This window comes from Zootoca vivipara, chromosome 1 (genome assembly GCF_965207765.1).
Source record: "Zootoca vivipara chromosome 1, rZooViv2.hap1.1, whole genome shotgun sequence".
NCBI lineage: Eukaryota > Metazoa > Chordata > Lepidosauria > Squamata > Lacertidae > Zootoca > Zootoca vivipara.
Genome location: NC_142582.1, coordinates 128138047 through 128150518, shown reverse-complemented (window position 1 = coordinate 128150518; position 12472 = coordinate 128138047). Strand labels below are relative to the sequence as shown.

Below are 12472 nucleotides of genomic sequence, written 5' to 3'. Positions count from 1 at the left end.
AGAAGTTACTTTTGTTTGATCGTTTGTTTACTGCCACAGGGGAGGAAGCCGATTCCCCGAAGCCTGACACTTGTGTCCCTGAAGCAAAGTACCAAGCCCAGTCCTAAGTTTGCGGATCTCTGCTATTGCAGCGCATTATCGCTTAGGAGTCTCCTTTTCTTTTTCTTGCTCTTTAGAATTGCCTGCGGCGGAGGGACGCGGGTTTGTTAAACCAGTTGCAAGAACTGGACAAGCAGATCAGCGACCTGAGGCTGGATGTTGAGAAAACGGCCGACGAGCAGCTCGAGACGGACAGCCGCCCCAGCTCAGGTAGGAATGAACCAGAGCTGTTATTGAAAGAATTGTTTCTGGAACCACAGGAGGGGAGATTGCTCTCGTGGTCAGGTCTTGCGTGCATGTTTCACATTGGGGCAACTGGTTGGCCACTGTGAGAACAGGAAGCTGGATGAGATGGGCCATTGGCCTGACCCAGCAAGGTTCCTTTTATGGGAATCATAGAATTGCAGAGTTGGACGGGATCCTGAGGCTCATCTAGTCCAACCCCCTCCAATGCAGGAATATGCAGCTGTCCCATACGGGGAATCGAACCTGCAACCTTTGCGTTAATAGCACAGCTCTTTAACCAACTGAGCTATCCAAGGTCACTGTTCTGATTCTTCTGGTCATTTTTGCTAATTCTGCATAATCCATCAATTTAATCTGCCATTCTTCTCTGGTAGGGACTTTTATCTTCTTTCCATCTCTGGGCCAATAACATATGCGCAGCCGTGGTCACATACATAAATAGTATTTTTTCTTCTCCCTTCGGATTTCGGCACCTAGGATTCCTAAAAGAAAAGCTTCAGGTTTTTTAAAAAAGAAAAAGTTATTTAAAATGTTTTTCCCCAACTCATTATAAATCATTTCCCAAAATTCTTTTACTACCTTACATGTCCACCGCATATAATAAAAGGTGCCTTCTTTTTCCTTACGTTTCCAACATAATTTGACCCTGTTTTATACATTTTTGCTAATTTACCGGGAGTTAAATGCCAACAGCTCTAGATTTTGCAGCTCTAGAATGTCATTATTAGTAGTCATGATTATGATTATTTTATTTAACAAAATCCACATCCTGCTTGATTGTAGAGAAACATCTAAGCAGTTTGTGAGAAATATCAGGATTATCAATAAAACCAGATGATTGAAATCATTTACACATGATTGAAATCAACAGCTAAAAAGATGCAAACACATCAGCGCCTGCAGGTCTTGATCGACTAGTTTCAGCAAAAAAATGTTTTAAGCAGGCACCAAAAAGAGAACAGTGAAGGCGGCTGTTTAATGTCAATAGGCAGGGAGTTCCAAAGTTGAATTGATTCCTTTTCCACCTGTGCATGCAGAGGGCTTTGTGCAGAGAAGGCCATCAAGTGGACATGGCTTCTCACAGTGTTGCATTGTGGGGAAATGCGGCAATTTTTTGGCCCACACATTTCAAATATTTGCCAGTGTTCATTTCAGCCTTGGTTTATAACTGCAGCTGCGAAGCTGAAGTACAGTGGTATATTCTCACTTCCAGAAACAAATAGCAAACTCTGGCTTCAGTTACGATGTCTACCAGTCTTGCATTAGTGTAAGAAAAGAACTTTTAGGGGGGGAACCTACTGTCAGGGGGCAAAATGGACATGTCTCGTGAGTCTGGAACTTGAGGGATGAGATTATATCACCCCTCTTTTGTTGTCCATTCCGGGTCGCCCAACCGCTGCCCCAGTGTCCTTTCTCTTGGCAGATCAAGATGAGCAGGTGACAGCAGAGGTGGCAAGGTTTTTAGCTGGGGCAATCAGAATAAGATCCACTATTTTACTATTGATTCACAACCCTGAAATGTATTTTATATAATTTACTTTTTATTTCTATTCTTTGTATATCATACTGTTGTTTTATTGCTATGGCCGATGGCTGACGCAAATAAAGATTCATTCATTCATTCACATGGCTGTAAAGTGTATTACGTAACGTATGTTATATGTTTACTTTCCAGCCTTGGCTTTTTCTATCAATTAGCTGTCGCATGATTGATAGGATTTCTTGTGTTTTTTAAAAAATCAGGCTTCTATGAGCTGAGCGACGGGGCCTCAGGGTCGCTCTCCAACTCGTCCAACTCTGTTTTCAGCGAGTGTTTGTCCAGCTGCCACTCCAGCACCTGTTTCTGCAGCCCTTTGGACACATCCCAGAGTGGCTCTGATGGACGGCCCAAATCTGAAGGTACGGGAAAGGGCGGGGGGATTCCTTGGAGTGGCTACAGGGACGGCTTGCGCCCCGCGAACCTTTCCCCATTCAGCTCTGCATTCTTTAAGTGAATGCAGGAAGTGAGCCATGTGGGAGTGGAGGTTGTTTGTGGGACAACTTTTGGTTCCATCCATGGGGGCTGCTGGGTCAAGCAGGGTCACACCCGGACTTTGGGGATCCAGCCTACTGATACAGCAGACTTGTTTCTCCAAATAAGAGCCATACAGGTGTGCTCAACAACAACAACAACAACTTATTATTTATACCCCACCCATCTGGCCGGGCCTCTCCAGCCACTCTGGGCAGCTCCCAACAGAATATTAAAAACACAATAAAACATCAAACATTAAAAACTTCACTAAGCAGTGAAGTCAGATGTCTTCTAAAAGTCAGATAGTTGTTTATTTTCCTTGACATCTGACGGGAGGGCGTTCCACAGGGCAGGCGCCACTACCGAGAAGGCCCTCTGCCTGGTTCCCTGTAACCTCACTTCTCACAGGGAGGGAACCGCCAGAAGGCCCTCAGAGCTGGACCTCAGTGAACGACGGGGGTGGAGACGCTCCTTCAGGTATACTGGGCCAATGATAATAATATATTATTTATACCCCGCCCATCTGGCTGAGTTTCCCCAGGCACACTGGTTGGCTTACAACAGAAGGATAAAATAAAATAATCGATTAAACATTAAAAGCCTTCAGATGTCTTCTAAAAATCTGGTAGCTGTTTTTCTCTTTGACATCTGATGGGAGGGCGTTCCACAGGGCGGGTGCCACTACCGAGAAGGCCCTCTGCCTGGTTCCCTGCAACTTGGCTTCTCGCAGCGGGGGAACCGCCAGAAGGCCCTCGGTACTGGACCTCAGTGTCCGGGCAGAGCGATGAAGGCGGAGACGCTCCTTCAGGTATACTGGACCGAGGCCAGCGAAACCTTGCTGAAAGTTAACTCCGTTTCCAGCTTTTAAGGTTTGAGTTTTGGCGGGAACATTCATATCTCCAGAAACATTTAAAGAAAATGCAGACAGGGGAGCCGTGCCATGACCAGAGGAGCAATATTTAAGATCTAGTATTTGTTGAGGTGGTGGTTGTTGTTTTATGGGAGAAATCCATGTTTCTGTAGCATTATGAGTAGTTTAATAGGAAGAAATCTCAGGTTTCATATATATATATATATACCTGTGTATATATATATACACAGTGGTGCCTCGCTAGACGAATTTAATTCATTCCACGGGTCTTTTCTTATAACGAAAAATTCGTCTAGCGAATCCCATAGGAATGCATGGAATTTTTTTTGAAATTTTTTTTTTTGCCCATAGGAACACATTAATTGAATTTCAATGCATTCCTATGGGAAACCGTGATTCACTAGACAAATTTTTCATAAAATTAATTCGTCTAGCGAGGCAACCTCCGCTCGAAAAATCCTTTCGTTAAGCGGAAATTTCGTTACACAGGGCATTCGTTAAGCGAGGCACTACTGTATATATATACACACACACACATACAATTAGTGTATGCAGTTTACTGTTGCATCTTTGTATGCATTTTAAATACTTTTGTATGTGATTCTTTTTCTCGCGTTCTATTTGTAAAATGCCTAATAAAGGTTTGATAGTCTGTCAGGAAATCTGAATTCTACAGGAAACTCTGTCTTTGAGCATTTCTGGATATGGATTCCAAAAACTTTGGTTTTTGGAAGGTTAAAATTTCTCAGCCTATTTACCACCCGTGGATATTGTTGTTTCCTTTGACGCTGGAATATTTCCTCACTTTCCCCCACTCCTTCCTTTCAGATCTCATCGGCTGGCTGGAATATAACAAAGGGAACCAGCAAGAAGACCCGTCGGTGGGGATGGCCTGCCGAGTGCTGTCCACACTGCACTCTAATTCCCTTGAGGTGGTTTCAGACGTGCACCCAAAATACCAGTGTGACCTGGTGTCGAAAAACGGGAACGACGTCTACCGCTACCCTAGCCCTTTACACGCCGTCGCGGTGCAGAGTCCCATGTTCCTTTTGCCGACGACAGACAACCCCCCGAGGGAAGAGGGGGAGCACCATGTTGGGGACCTTTGCGTGGGACCTGAACACGACTCTGCGAAAGTGGGCCCCTCCTGCCTCCCGCATAGCTCTCCTCCTGAGTCCTGTCCCCCAGCCAGCAGGAAAATAGACGGCTACATCTTGAGCCTTGTGCAAAGAAAGACCCCTTCGGTGCGGACTAACAAACTGAGGACGAATCTGAATGCAGACCCCGCCAAAGGGATTTTGAGGCACGGTAGCCTGTGTGTCCGGCAAGCGCCTGGGGTTGCAAGCAGCAGTTTGGCCGCTCCTCTCAAGAACCCAAACCAGGTTTTCCCCCATTCCAGCAGAGCTAGCACACCGCTTGACAGCAGCGCCTTCTCTCCTCTGAAGCAGAATTCGAGAGAAACTGAGCACCCGGAGAGTAAAAAGATTCCTCCGCCTGCGGTCTTTCCACCAAATGCTAACCACGAACTTCAAAGCCAGCATGCGGCGAGGAACGTCAAACCTCCAGAGCCGCCGCAGTGTCCGGTTGCAAGCAAGGGCGATGTCCCCAAGGAAAGTGGCCAGATTTTTGCGGAGAGCCCTTCCCAACACACAACGCTCCCGAAGGAAAGCAAAACCCTCCAGCTGCCCAGAAAGACCCTGTTGAAAAGCAGCGGGGCGCAAGCGGTCCACAGTGTTTTGCCGCCTCAGGAAACCAGGCCTCCGCTGGATTTCAAGAGCGACGGGTCGTCCTCTCAGGGCCTGGAGGAAGGCCTGCTGGTGAACGCCAAATACATTCCGGCTGAGCCGCAGACTGTCAGGCTTCACAAGGGCAGCCGGAGCGTCAGGATACTCAAAAGCTCCTTGGTGAAGCACAGGTCCCACCTCGTCACCGTGCTGGAAAACGTGCCGCAGGCCGGCAGGGAGAAGGCCAAGCCCTCCGGCAAGAAGTGCCGCTTCCCCGACGACCTGGATACAAATAAGAAGCCGAAGAAGGCGGCCGCGAGAGGGAAGAAAAGCGGCCACTTGCCGCCGGAGGCCACCCTCCTGAGTCGGCCTCCCGGCGTCCTCAAGTCGGCGGTTAGGCCGCACAGCCGGGAGCCGGTGGTGGCGAAACCGAAGCACAAGAGGGCTGACTACCGCCGCTGGAAGCTGTCGGCCGAGGTCTCCTATGAAGAAGCCCTGAGGAGGGCGAGGAGGAACCGGAGGGAAGGCCTCGGGGCCTACCCTCAGGCTCCTCCCCACCCATACGCCAGCCCCTACGCCTACGTTGCGAGTGACTCGGAGTATTCGGCGGAGTGTGAGTCGCTCTTCCACTCGACGGTGGTGGACACCAGCGAGGACGAGAGGAGCAACTACACCACGAACTGCTTTGGGGACAGCGAGTCCAGCCTGAGCGAGGTGGAGTTTGTGGGCGAGAGCACGACGACCAGCGACTCGGATGAGAGCGGGGGGCTCATCTGGTCCCAGTTTGTCCAGACGCTCCCCATCCAAGCGGTCGCCGCCGCTTCCGAGCTCCACGAAAACACAGCCAAAGCCTTCGTCAAGATTAAAGCCTCACACAACCTCAAGAAGAAGATCCTCCGCTTTCGGTCCGGCTCTCTCAAATTGATGACTACTGTCTGAAATGCATAGCTAGGAGATGAAGATGGCAGCAGTCGTGACTGACATACCTACTGGGGGAAGTGTGTGTGTGTGTGTGTGTGTGTGTGTGTGTGTGTGTGGGAAGACAGCCTTCCCGAAGTTGGCGACCTCCAAATGTCTTTGATTACAAGTTCCTTCAGCTGCTGCCAACAGAGAACCATAGAATTGTGGATTTGGAAGGTCTTAGCTTTGCAAATGTGCTAGCAGTTTTATTGCTGCAGTTTGGGGGGGGGGTCATGAGAGTTGCAGCGGTCGGGGTTCAGGGGAACTGCAGTGCCCGGGGATCAGGGGAGCTCCAGTGGTTGGGAATCATGGGAATTGCAGAGGTTGGGGTTCAGGGGAACTGCAGTGGTCAAGGCTCATGGGAGTTGTAGTCCAAAACGTTTGGAGGTTTAAAAGGTAGGGGAAGCGTGATGTGAGGGTATGTCTGCATTTGGGAGTTTCTGACGTGTCTTGGGCACACTTATTCAGGGCACAGAAGCAACACAAGCCAGCTTCAAGAGAAAAATGCACTTTTCAGGGTGGGGGTGGGGAGGTCTTCCCTTGCAAGAGGCACCCCAGCGGAGAATTCATCCGGGCATCTTGTGGCTTCGCTGCTGGAAGGCGCAGGGCCCTTTGCTGAGAGCAGCAAAGCGCTCAGCCCGTGCCACCCTCCAGAGAGGCAGCCATGTTGCGTCCCGTTGCTGTTTGCGTATACATGCTCCCTGCCAGCCAAAAGTGCCCCCAAGAACAAACAGATGCATGCAAAGGCAATAATGCAAGCACAACATGGAGCAAATGCGAACGATGCAAATTCAAAACGTTTCGGCAGTATTAAAACCCATGCGCATCTGTGTTTCCGGCAGGCAAAGAGCATTCCCTACAAAAACGTTAAGAGAGGGCAAGAATACTTGAGCAGCCCCTTTGTCTCATGAGGGTCCTGGGCAGCAGGGTGCTTCAAGGCAGCTGGGAAAAACTGGTCCCCTGTGAGGCTTTGCAGGAGACTGTCTCCCCTGTGACCACGTGCCCAACAGTCAAGTTGACCTCTCCTTGGTCATCTTACGCTCAAGGTTTGTCCACTTGCACCAAGAGCAGCCCGGAAAGACTTGCAAGCGAGAGCAGCTCCTCTTGGCTTCTTTTTGAAATGCTAAGCTGGGGCCATTAGATGTCCTTGTGGGCTTGCATGCCAGTTGCCTGCTCGAAACACCAAAACAGGATGCTGCTTGCCAAATCTGCTTGCAGGTAGATGCTTCGCGCTTCCAAGGCTGCCTCTCCAGTCTTTGAAGAACATCGAAGGGATGTTAGTAGCTTTTTATTGAGATACCAAGGGAGCAAGCAATATATCCTGCGGAATGCAAAGAGTGGTGCTGTGTGGTTATTACTTTTTAAACACCAAATAGCCAGCCATTGGGACAGGGGAGAATCAGGATTGGGACTGTGATGGACAGGGAGGTGAGCAGTTAACCCTTTCCTTCTGTGCTGCTGAAAATTCCCCTGCCCGCTCCCCGCAAGAAGCTATTGTTTGGCATGGGAAGGGGGGGGAGTTTCAGAGTGGGATCACAATCTGCTCATTGCGGTCCTGATCCTGATTAGTACCCCCCCCTTTTGCAGGAGCTGTTTATTTAAATAATATTAATAACAATGGGAATGGCAAATTATGCGTTTAACATAACATGGAACTTGCTCTGTGGCAATCAGCCTTGTTACGGTACCTGCCCCTTCTGGTACATCCCAAGGCCCTTCCTGAGAGAGAGAGACCACCCTGAGACCTTCAGATGAAGGGCAGTAAACAGATTTAATAAATAAATAAAGTAAACAACAGCTTTGCAAAGAGGGCAGGTGCCTAGCTCACAAAACATTTACTCTCCCGCCAGACTACACACGCCTGTGTCGGTCACATGCATTTTGCAAGCCTTGCAGGAGAGAGTAGTGTGGAAAGAGCAAGCTCTCTTCTACTTTTCAAAAGCTTTCTTGCTTGGTCGCCTGATGGTGACGACGACTCTCCCTAGGCGACCGGGCAAGTGGCTATTTACAAGCATGCTGTAGCAGAAAGATGAGCAAAGCCTTTCTCTATGCAGAACTTCTACCCACCCTAGTTTCTGGTGCTGCTTCCCTCCTTCCCGGATGTGTGCTAATATGCCAAAACGACGATCTCATGCAGATGTGCCGAGCGTCTATGCGCTCAGGCGCGCCTCTCGCTACTTACACGAAACAAGGTGCTTCTTGTAAATATTTTCCCAGAATGCTGTTGTTTTGAGTTCCTTAAATGCACATATTTAAATCTCGACGGACTGCTTAAATGATGTTACTTGAACCTCCCAACTTTTTTGTTGGATACTAGTGCCTTTTGAGTGGCAAAACCCACTGTGCTAGTTTTTAACAAAGGAACAGTACCACCACTTTTTCATCTGTGTTGGCTTCAAGTGCATAGTGGAGTGGAAAAAATGTCTGCAGCGAGCGTTGATTTCTCTCCTACACGGGGGATGGGTCGAAGGACATCTGGATCCTATGCTGACCCTTACTTTGGCTTCTAAACATCCTCGTTTCATACAGAAAGGTTGCTTCTCTACCTCTTATTACAGAGACAGAAACACACCATTGACATGCATGCAACACACACATGTAAAAAAGACGGGGGGCTTTTTTTGAGCAGGGGCAACTCGACTTCCTTCTCCTGCGGTCTCTCCCCCCCCCTTTCCTTTCTTTTTTTCCAAACAGAATCCCTAGAGTTGTCTGGATGTAGTTTTTAATTTTTTAAAATAAAACTCGAATTCGTTTTTAGGATCTTGTAGGAGGCTGCCTTATCCCAGATCAGAATATTTGTCAATCTGGCCCAGCATTGTCTAGAGGTTGTTCATGCCACCACCTCTCATCCATCTACCTGGAGATCCTGGGGATTGAACCTGGGACCTTCAGGTGCTCTGCCATTAAGCTGTGGAAATATGAATTTGCCTTAAGGGGGACACGTCCAACTAACCCAGTGTCTGGCTAGCAAGAGTTCTTCAGAGTCCAAAGGTGGGCCTCTTTCTGAACATGGCTAAGTGACGTCCTTGAGATACTGGGGGCTGGATCTGAGACCCTTCTGCACATGTTCTAGCTCTGAGCTATTGGTCTCTTCCCATCCCTTCCCAGTTCCAGCATCAGTTTTGCCCATGTACCGGTAAGCACTCAAGTAAGCACTCTTGCTTGATAGCAGAAACTTAGGTGCACGTAGCCTTGTATTTTTGTTAAAAATCCCTGCAAGCCGCAGATATTGAATAGGTGGTCCACCACAGTCTTCCGTCCCTGGTTCAGAAAACCTCATTGGCTGTGGTTGGGCACAGTGCCCAATGTTTCCTGTAGCAGAATTTGCTAGATGGAATCTCAAGAGCATGGCCTCTTAAATGCTTTATTATTATTATTATTATTATTAATTTTTTTATTATTGTTATTATTATTATTATTATTATTATTATTATTATTATTATTAGCCTTGTTTTAAGAACAAGCTCTAGTGTTCACAGCTGAGACTCAAGACCTGGAAGTTGTGTTCCAAACACCAAATGAGGCACTGAAACAAAATATTGCACAGATCTTGAAATTCAGTAAAGGGTCTGGATTCTGAAATCCAGTGTTTCCAATTGCAAACCGATTTTCACATGTTTTGAACTTCAACAATATCGGCATACTAAAAAAAACCAAAATAATACACGTGCAACTTAGATTCTGTAATGTTCAGTATCAACGTGCAAGATTTTAATACGTGCAGATTTTATTTGTATTCCAAAACCACCTAAACAGATAATTGGGAATGTCAAAATGTCCAAGTGGGTTTATTGTTAATTGTTAAGGCTAAGTAGGGAGGTTTGTGGGGGAGGGGGGAGGTTAAATAAAAAAGGACTTAATAATAATAATAATAATAATAATAATAATAATAATAATAATAATAATAATTGCCAGATTGGAGAAGATGCTTAAAAGAAGCATCTTGTTTTTTACTAGAACCCCGAGCAGAGATAAGTAGTGGCCAGGAGACAGAAATGCAGATAAATGGGATGTACCTGCTTAGTCCAGGAAAGTATGTTTGTATCAGAACTGAATTTGCAGGCCTTTTGCACAAAAACCACCCTGGTCTCTTCTTCCCCTAAACCTTCGTAGTTTCAGCCGATAGGTTGGGAAGAAGCCTTTTAGATGTAGCTGTTCAGAGTGATCCATGTGCATTGCCTGGCTGTAACAACTCAGGGGGGGGGACTGTAGCTGAGTGGCAGAACATCTGCCTTCCAAGCTGAAGTCGCAGGTGCAGCCCTTAGCATCACCAGGTAAGGTGAGGAGAGACCCATGTCTGAAACCCTGGAGAGCCACAGTTGCGAAGCTCTCTTCTGCCAAGGCCAATGGTCTTGCTGAACTCCTGCCAGCCAAAACTGCTAGCGTGGAAAATGGACGGAGATGTTGGGAATCGATAGTTGGAGGGTACCATGTGGGTTCCCTCTGGCCTACAAGGGCTTGCCAGCAGCTCTGTGGGGAACACAAGTATGCTCCCAGCCCTACCCAGAGATGATGGGGATTGAACCAGAGATATTTCTGCGCACAAAACATGGGCTTGTACCACCGAGCGACAGTCCCCTCTCCTTGGCCTGAACCAAGTCTTGGAAGGCTGTGAAAGTTTATAGCCCCCATAGGCATCTCTGCTTCTCTGCTTCCATAGGCTGTTTTTACCCCTGATGTACTATGAGAAGTAAGCTCTCCTAGACAGCCTTGCGGAAGAGGTGGGCGGAGCCAGAGGGGAAGTGGGCGGAGCAACAGGGAGTTGGTTCTTACCTTTCGTAAGGTAGCGTACATTCAATCGGAGGTTGGTTTGCACTGCAGGGCCCACCTGGCTCCCCTCCTGTGGGGCTGCTGCCACTCGCCAGGAGAGGCAGCGGGGAGCTTGGTGCTGTGGGGGGGTCAGGAACAGCAGGTAGGGCAGAAAGTGGGGAGCCCAGCAGATGGCAGATCTATAATGTGTGGTAGGCTGAGCCCACTACTATCTTTGCCCTCCCTGCTGAGTCTTACAAGGGCAGAGTAAGGAGGAGGAAGCAGACAGTTTAGTTGAGATTCCTGCATTGCAGGGGGTTGGACTAGATGACCCATAGAGTCCCTTCCAACTCTACAAGTCTATGATTCTGTGAAATGGTCAGGCTGAGGTGAGTGGGGCTGAGTCCCAGGGGCCAGGCAGAAAGACCTGAAGGGCCACATTGGCTGAACACCTTCCACCCTTTCTGCTCACCGGCTCTGGCTAACTGCTAAGAATAAACAAAAAAATCCCCTGCTGTTGAAATAGAAGCCTCTGCCCTTGTGTCATGTGGAAGGGAACAACCTTGGCGATATTATGAGGCAGTGCTTCAGATAAGGGCATTAGGCGGCTGCGAAACACGGAGATTTGCAATCTCTCAGGAAGACTGAATGGACGCTGCAGAAGGAATGAGTTTGATGTGTGTCCTAACAAAAAGACCTGGTGTTTGCAGTCCAGTCCGAACTTCAGTTTGAGTAGGGATTATGGGCTTTGTGTTCTGTCCCATGGTGCTTCATCCAGCCTTGTGCTTCTCTGGTTAATATGTTCCTGGGCTTTCTATCCCGTAGCTTAAAGTGTGGTGCAGTCAGGGGGTCGCCGGTTCTTTCCAAGCCACATTTGTGGCTCAAGATTATGCTGTGCAGGCCCGGTCTACTTCATGTCTTAAAGGACATGTAAAGAGCTCTGCAGGTTCACATCCAACAAGCCACCTTCTACCTGTTTCTCACAGTGGCCAACCAGAGGCCTCTTTTGGGAAGCCAACGAGAAGGACATGAGCTCAAAGCTCTTGGTTTCTTCCCCTGAGACGTGGCATTCGGTGGCGTGGTGTCTCTGGTTCTTGAGGTAGTATCACGGCACCCTGACTAGTTAGCCATCAATAGCCTTACCCTCCATGGATTTGTCTAATCCCCTTTTAAAGCGGCCCTAAGTTGGCTATCGCCACGTTTGGTTGCAAATTCCATTATTTATTCTGTGCTGCGTGAAGAAGTCTTCTACCCTGGACTCTGGTTAGGCGCTGTCAACTTATAAAGCGGTCTCATACCTCTTTAGATAGTCATGGCTTCCACCTAAGCATCTTGGGAACTGTAGTTTGTTAAGGATGGTCGAGAATTGCTAGAGGACCGCTCTGCTCTTTGAAGAACTACAGTTCCCAAATGCTCCCACTAGCCATCCCTTTTGTTAATGGTGCTTTCGGAAGAGGGATTGGATGTTAAATTGCTCTAGAAATTGTAGCCATGTGAGGGGAACGGGATCTCCTAGTAACTCAACAAGCCATACAGTAGTTCCTATGATTCTTTGCGGGAATTCATGACTGTTTAAAGTGGTATGATAATGCTTTAAATGCATAGTGCAGATGGGGATCAATTGGCTTTATTTGATAACCTTGGGTTCAGTAAAGGGAGAAAAACTTTATTTCTACTTCATGCCATCTATAATTTTATAATCCTCTTAACATGCTCACCCCTTTCCTTGCCTTGTTTTTCATAAACTAACACCCCCTTCTCTCTCTCTCTCTCTCTCTCTCTCTCTCTCTCTCTCTCTCACACACACAC

General features: G+C 47.9%; 1 protein-coding gene across 3 annotated transcripts in view; it reads left to right on the top strand.

Annotated features, from left to right (window-relative positions):
* Positions 1–7828, top strand: part of DACT1 (dishevelled binding antagonist of beta catenin 1) — a 63454-nt gene extending 55626 nt beyond the window's left edge. For all 3 annotated transcript variants that reach the window (XM_088674275.1, XM_060271155.2, XM_088674270.1), the window contains exons 2-4: positions 177–309; positions 2089–2244; positions 4059–7828. In XM_088674275.1, the coding sequence (XP_088530401.1) occupies positions 177–309; positions 2089–2244; positions 4059–5893 (2124 nt within the window). In that variant the 3' untranslated portion in view covers positions 5894–7828. The remainder of the gene's footprint in view (positions 1–176; positions 310–2088; positions 2245–4058) is intronic.
* The last annotated feature ends 4644 nt before the right edge of the window (positions 7829–12472 follow it).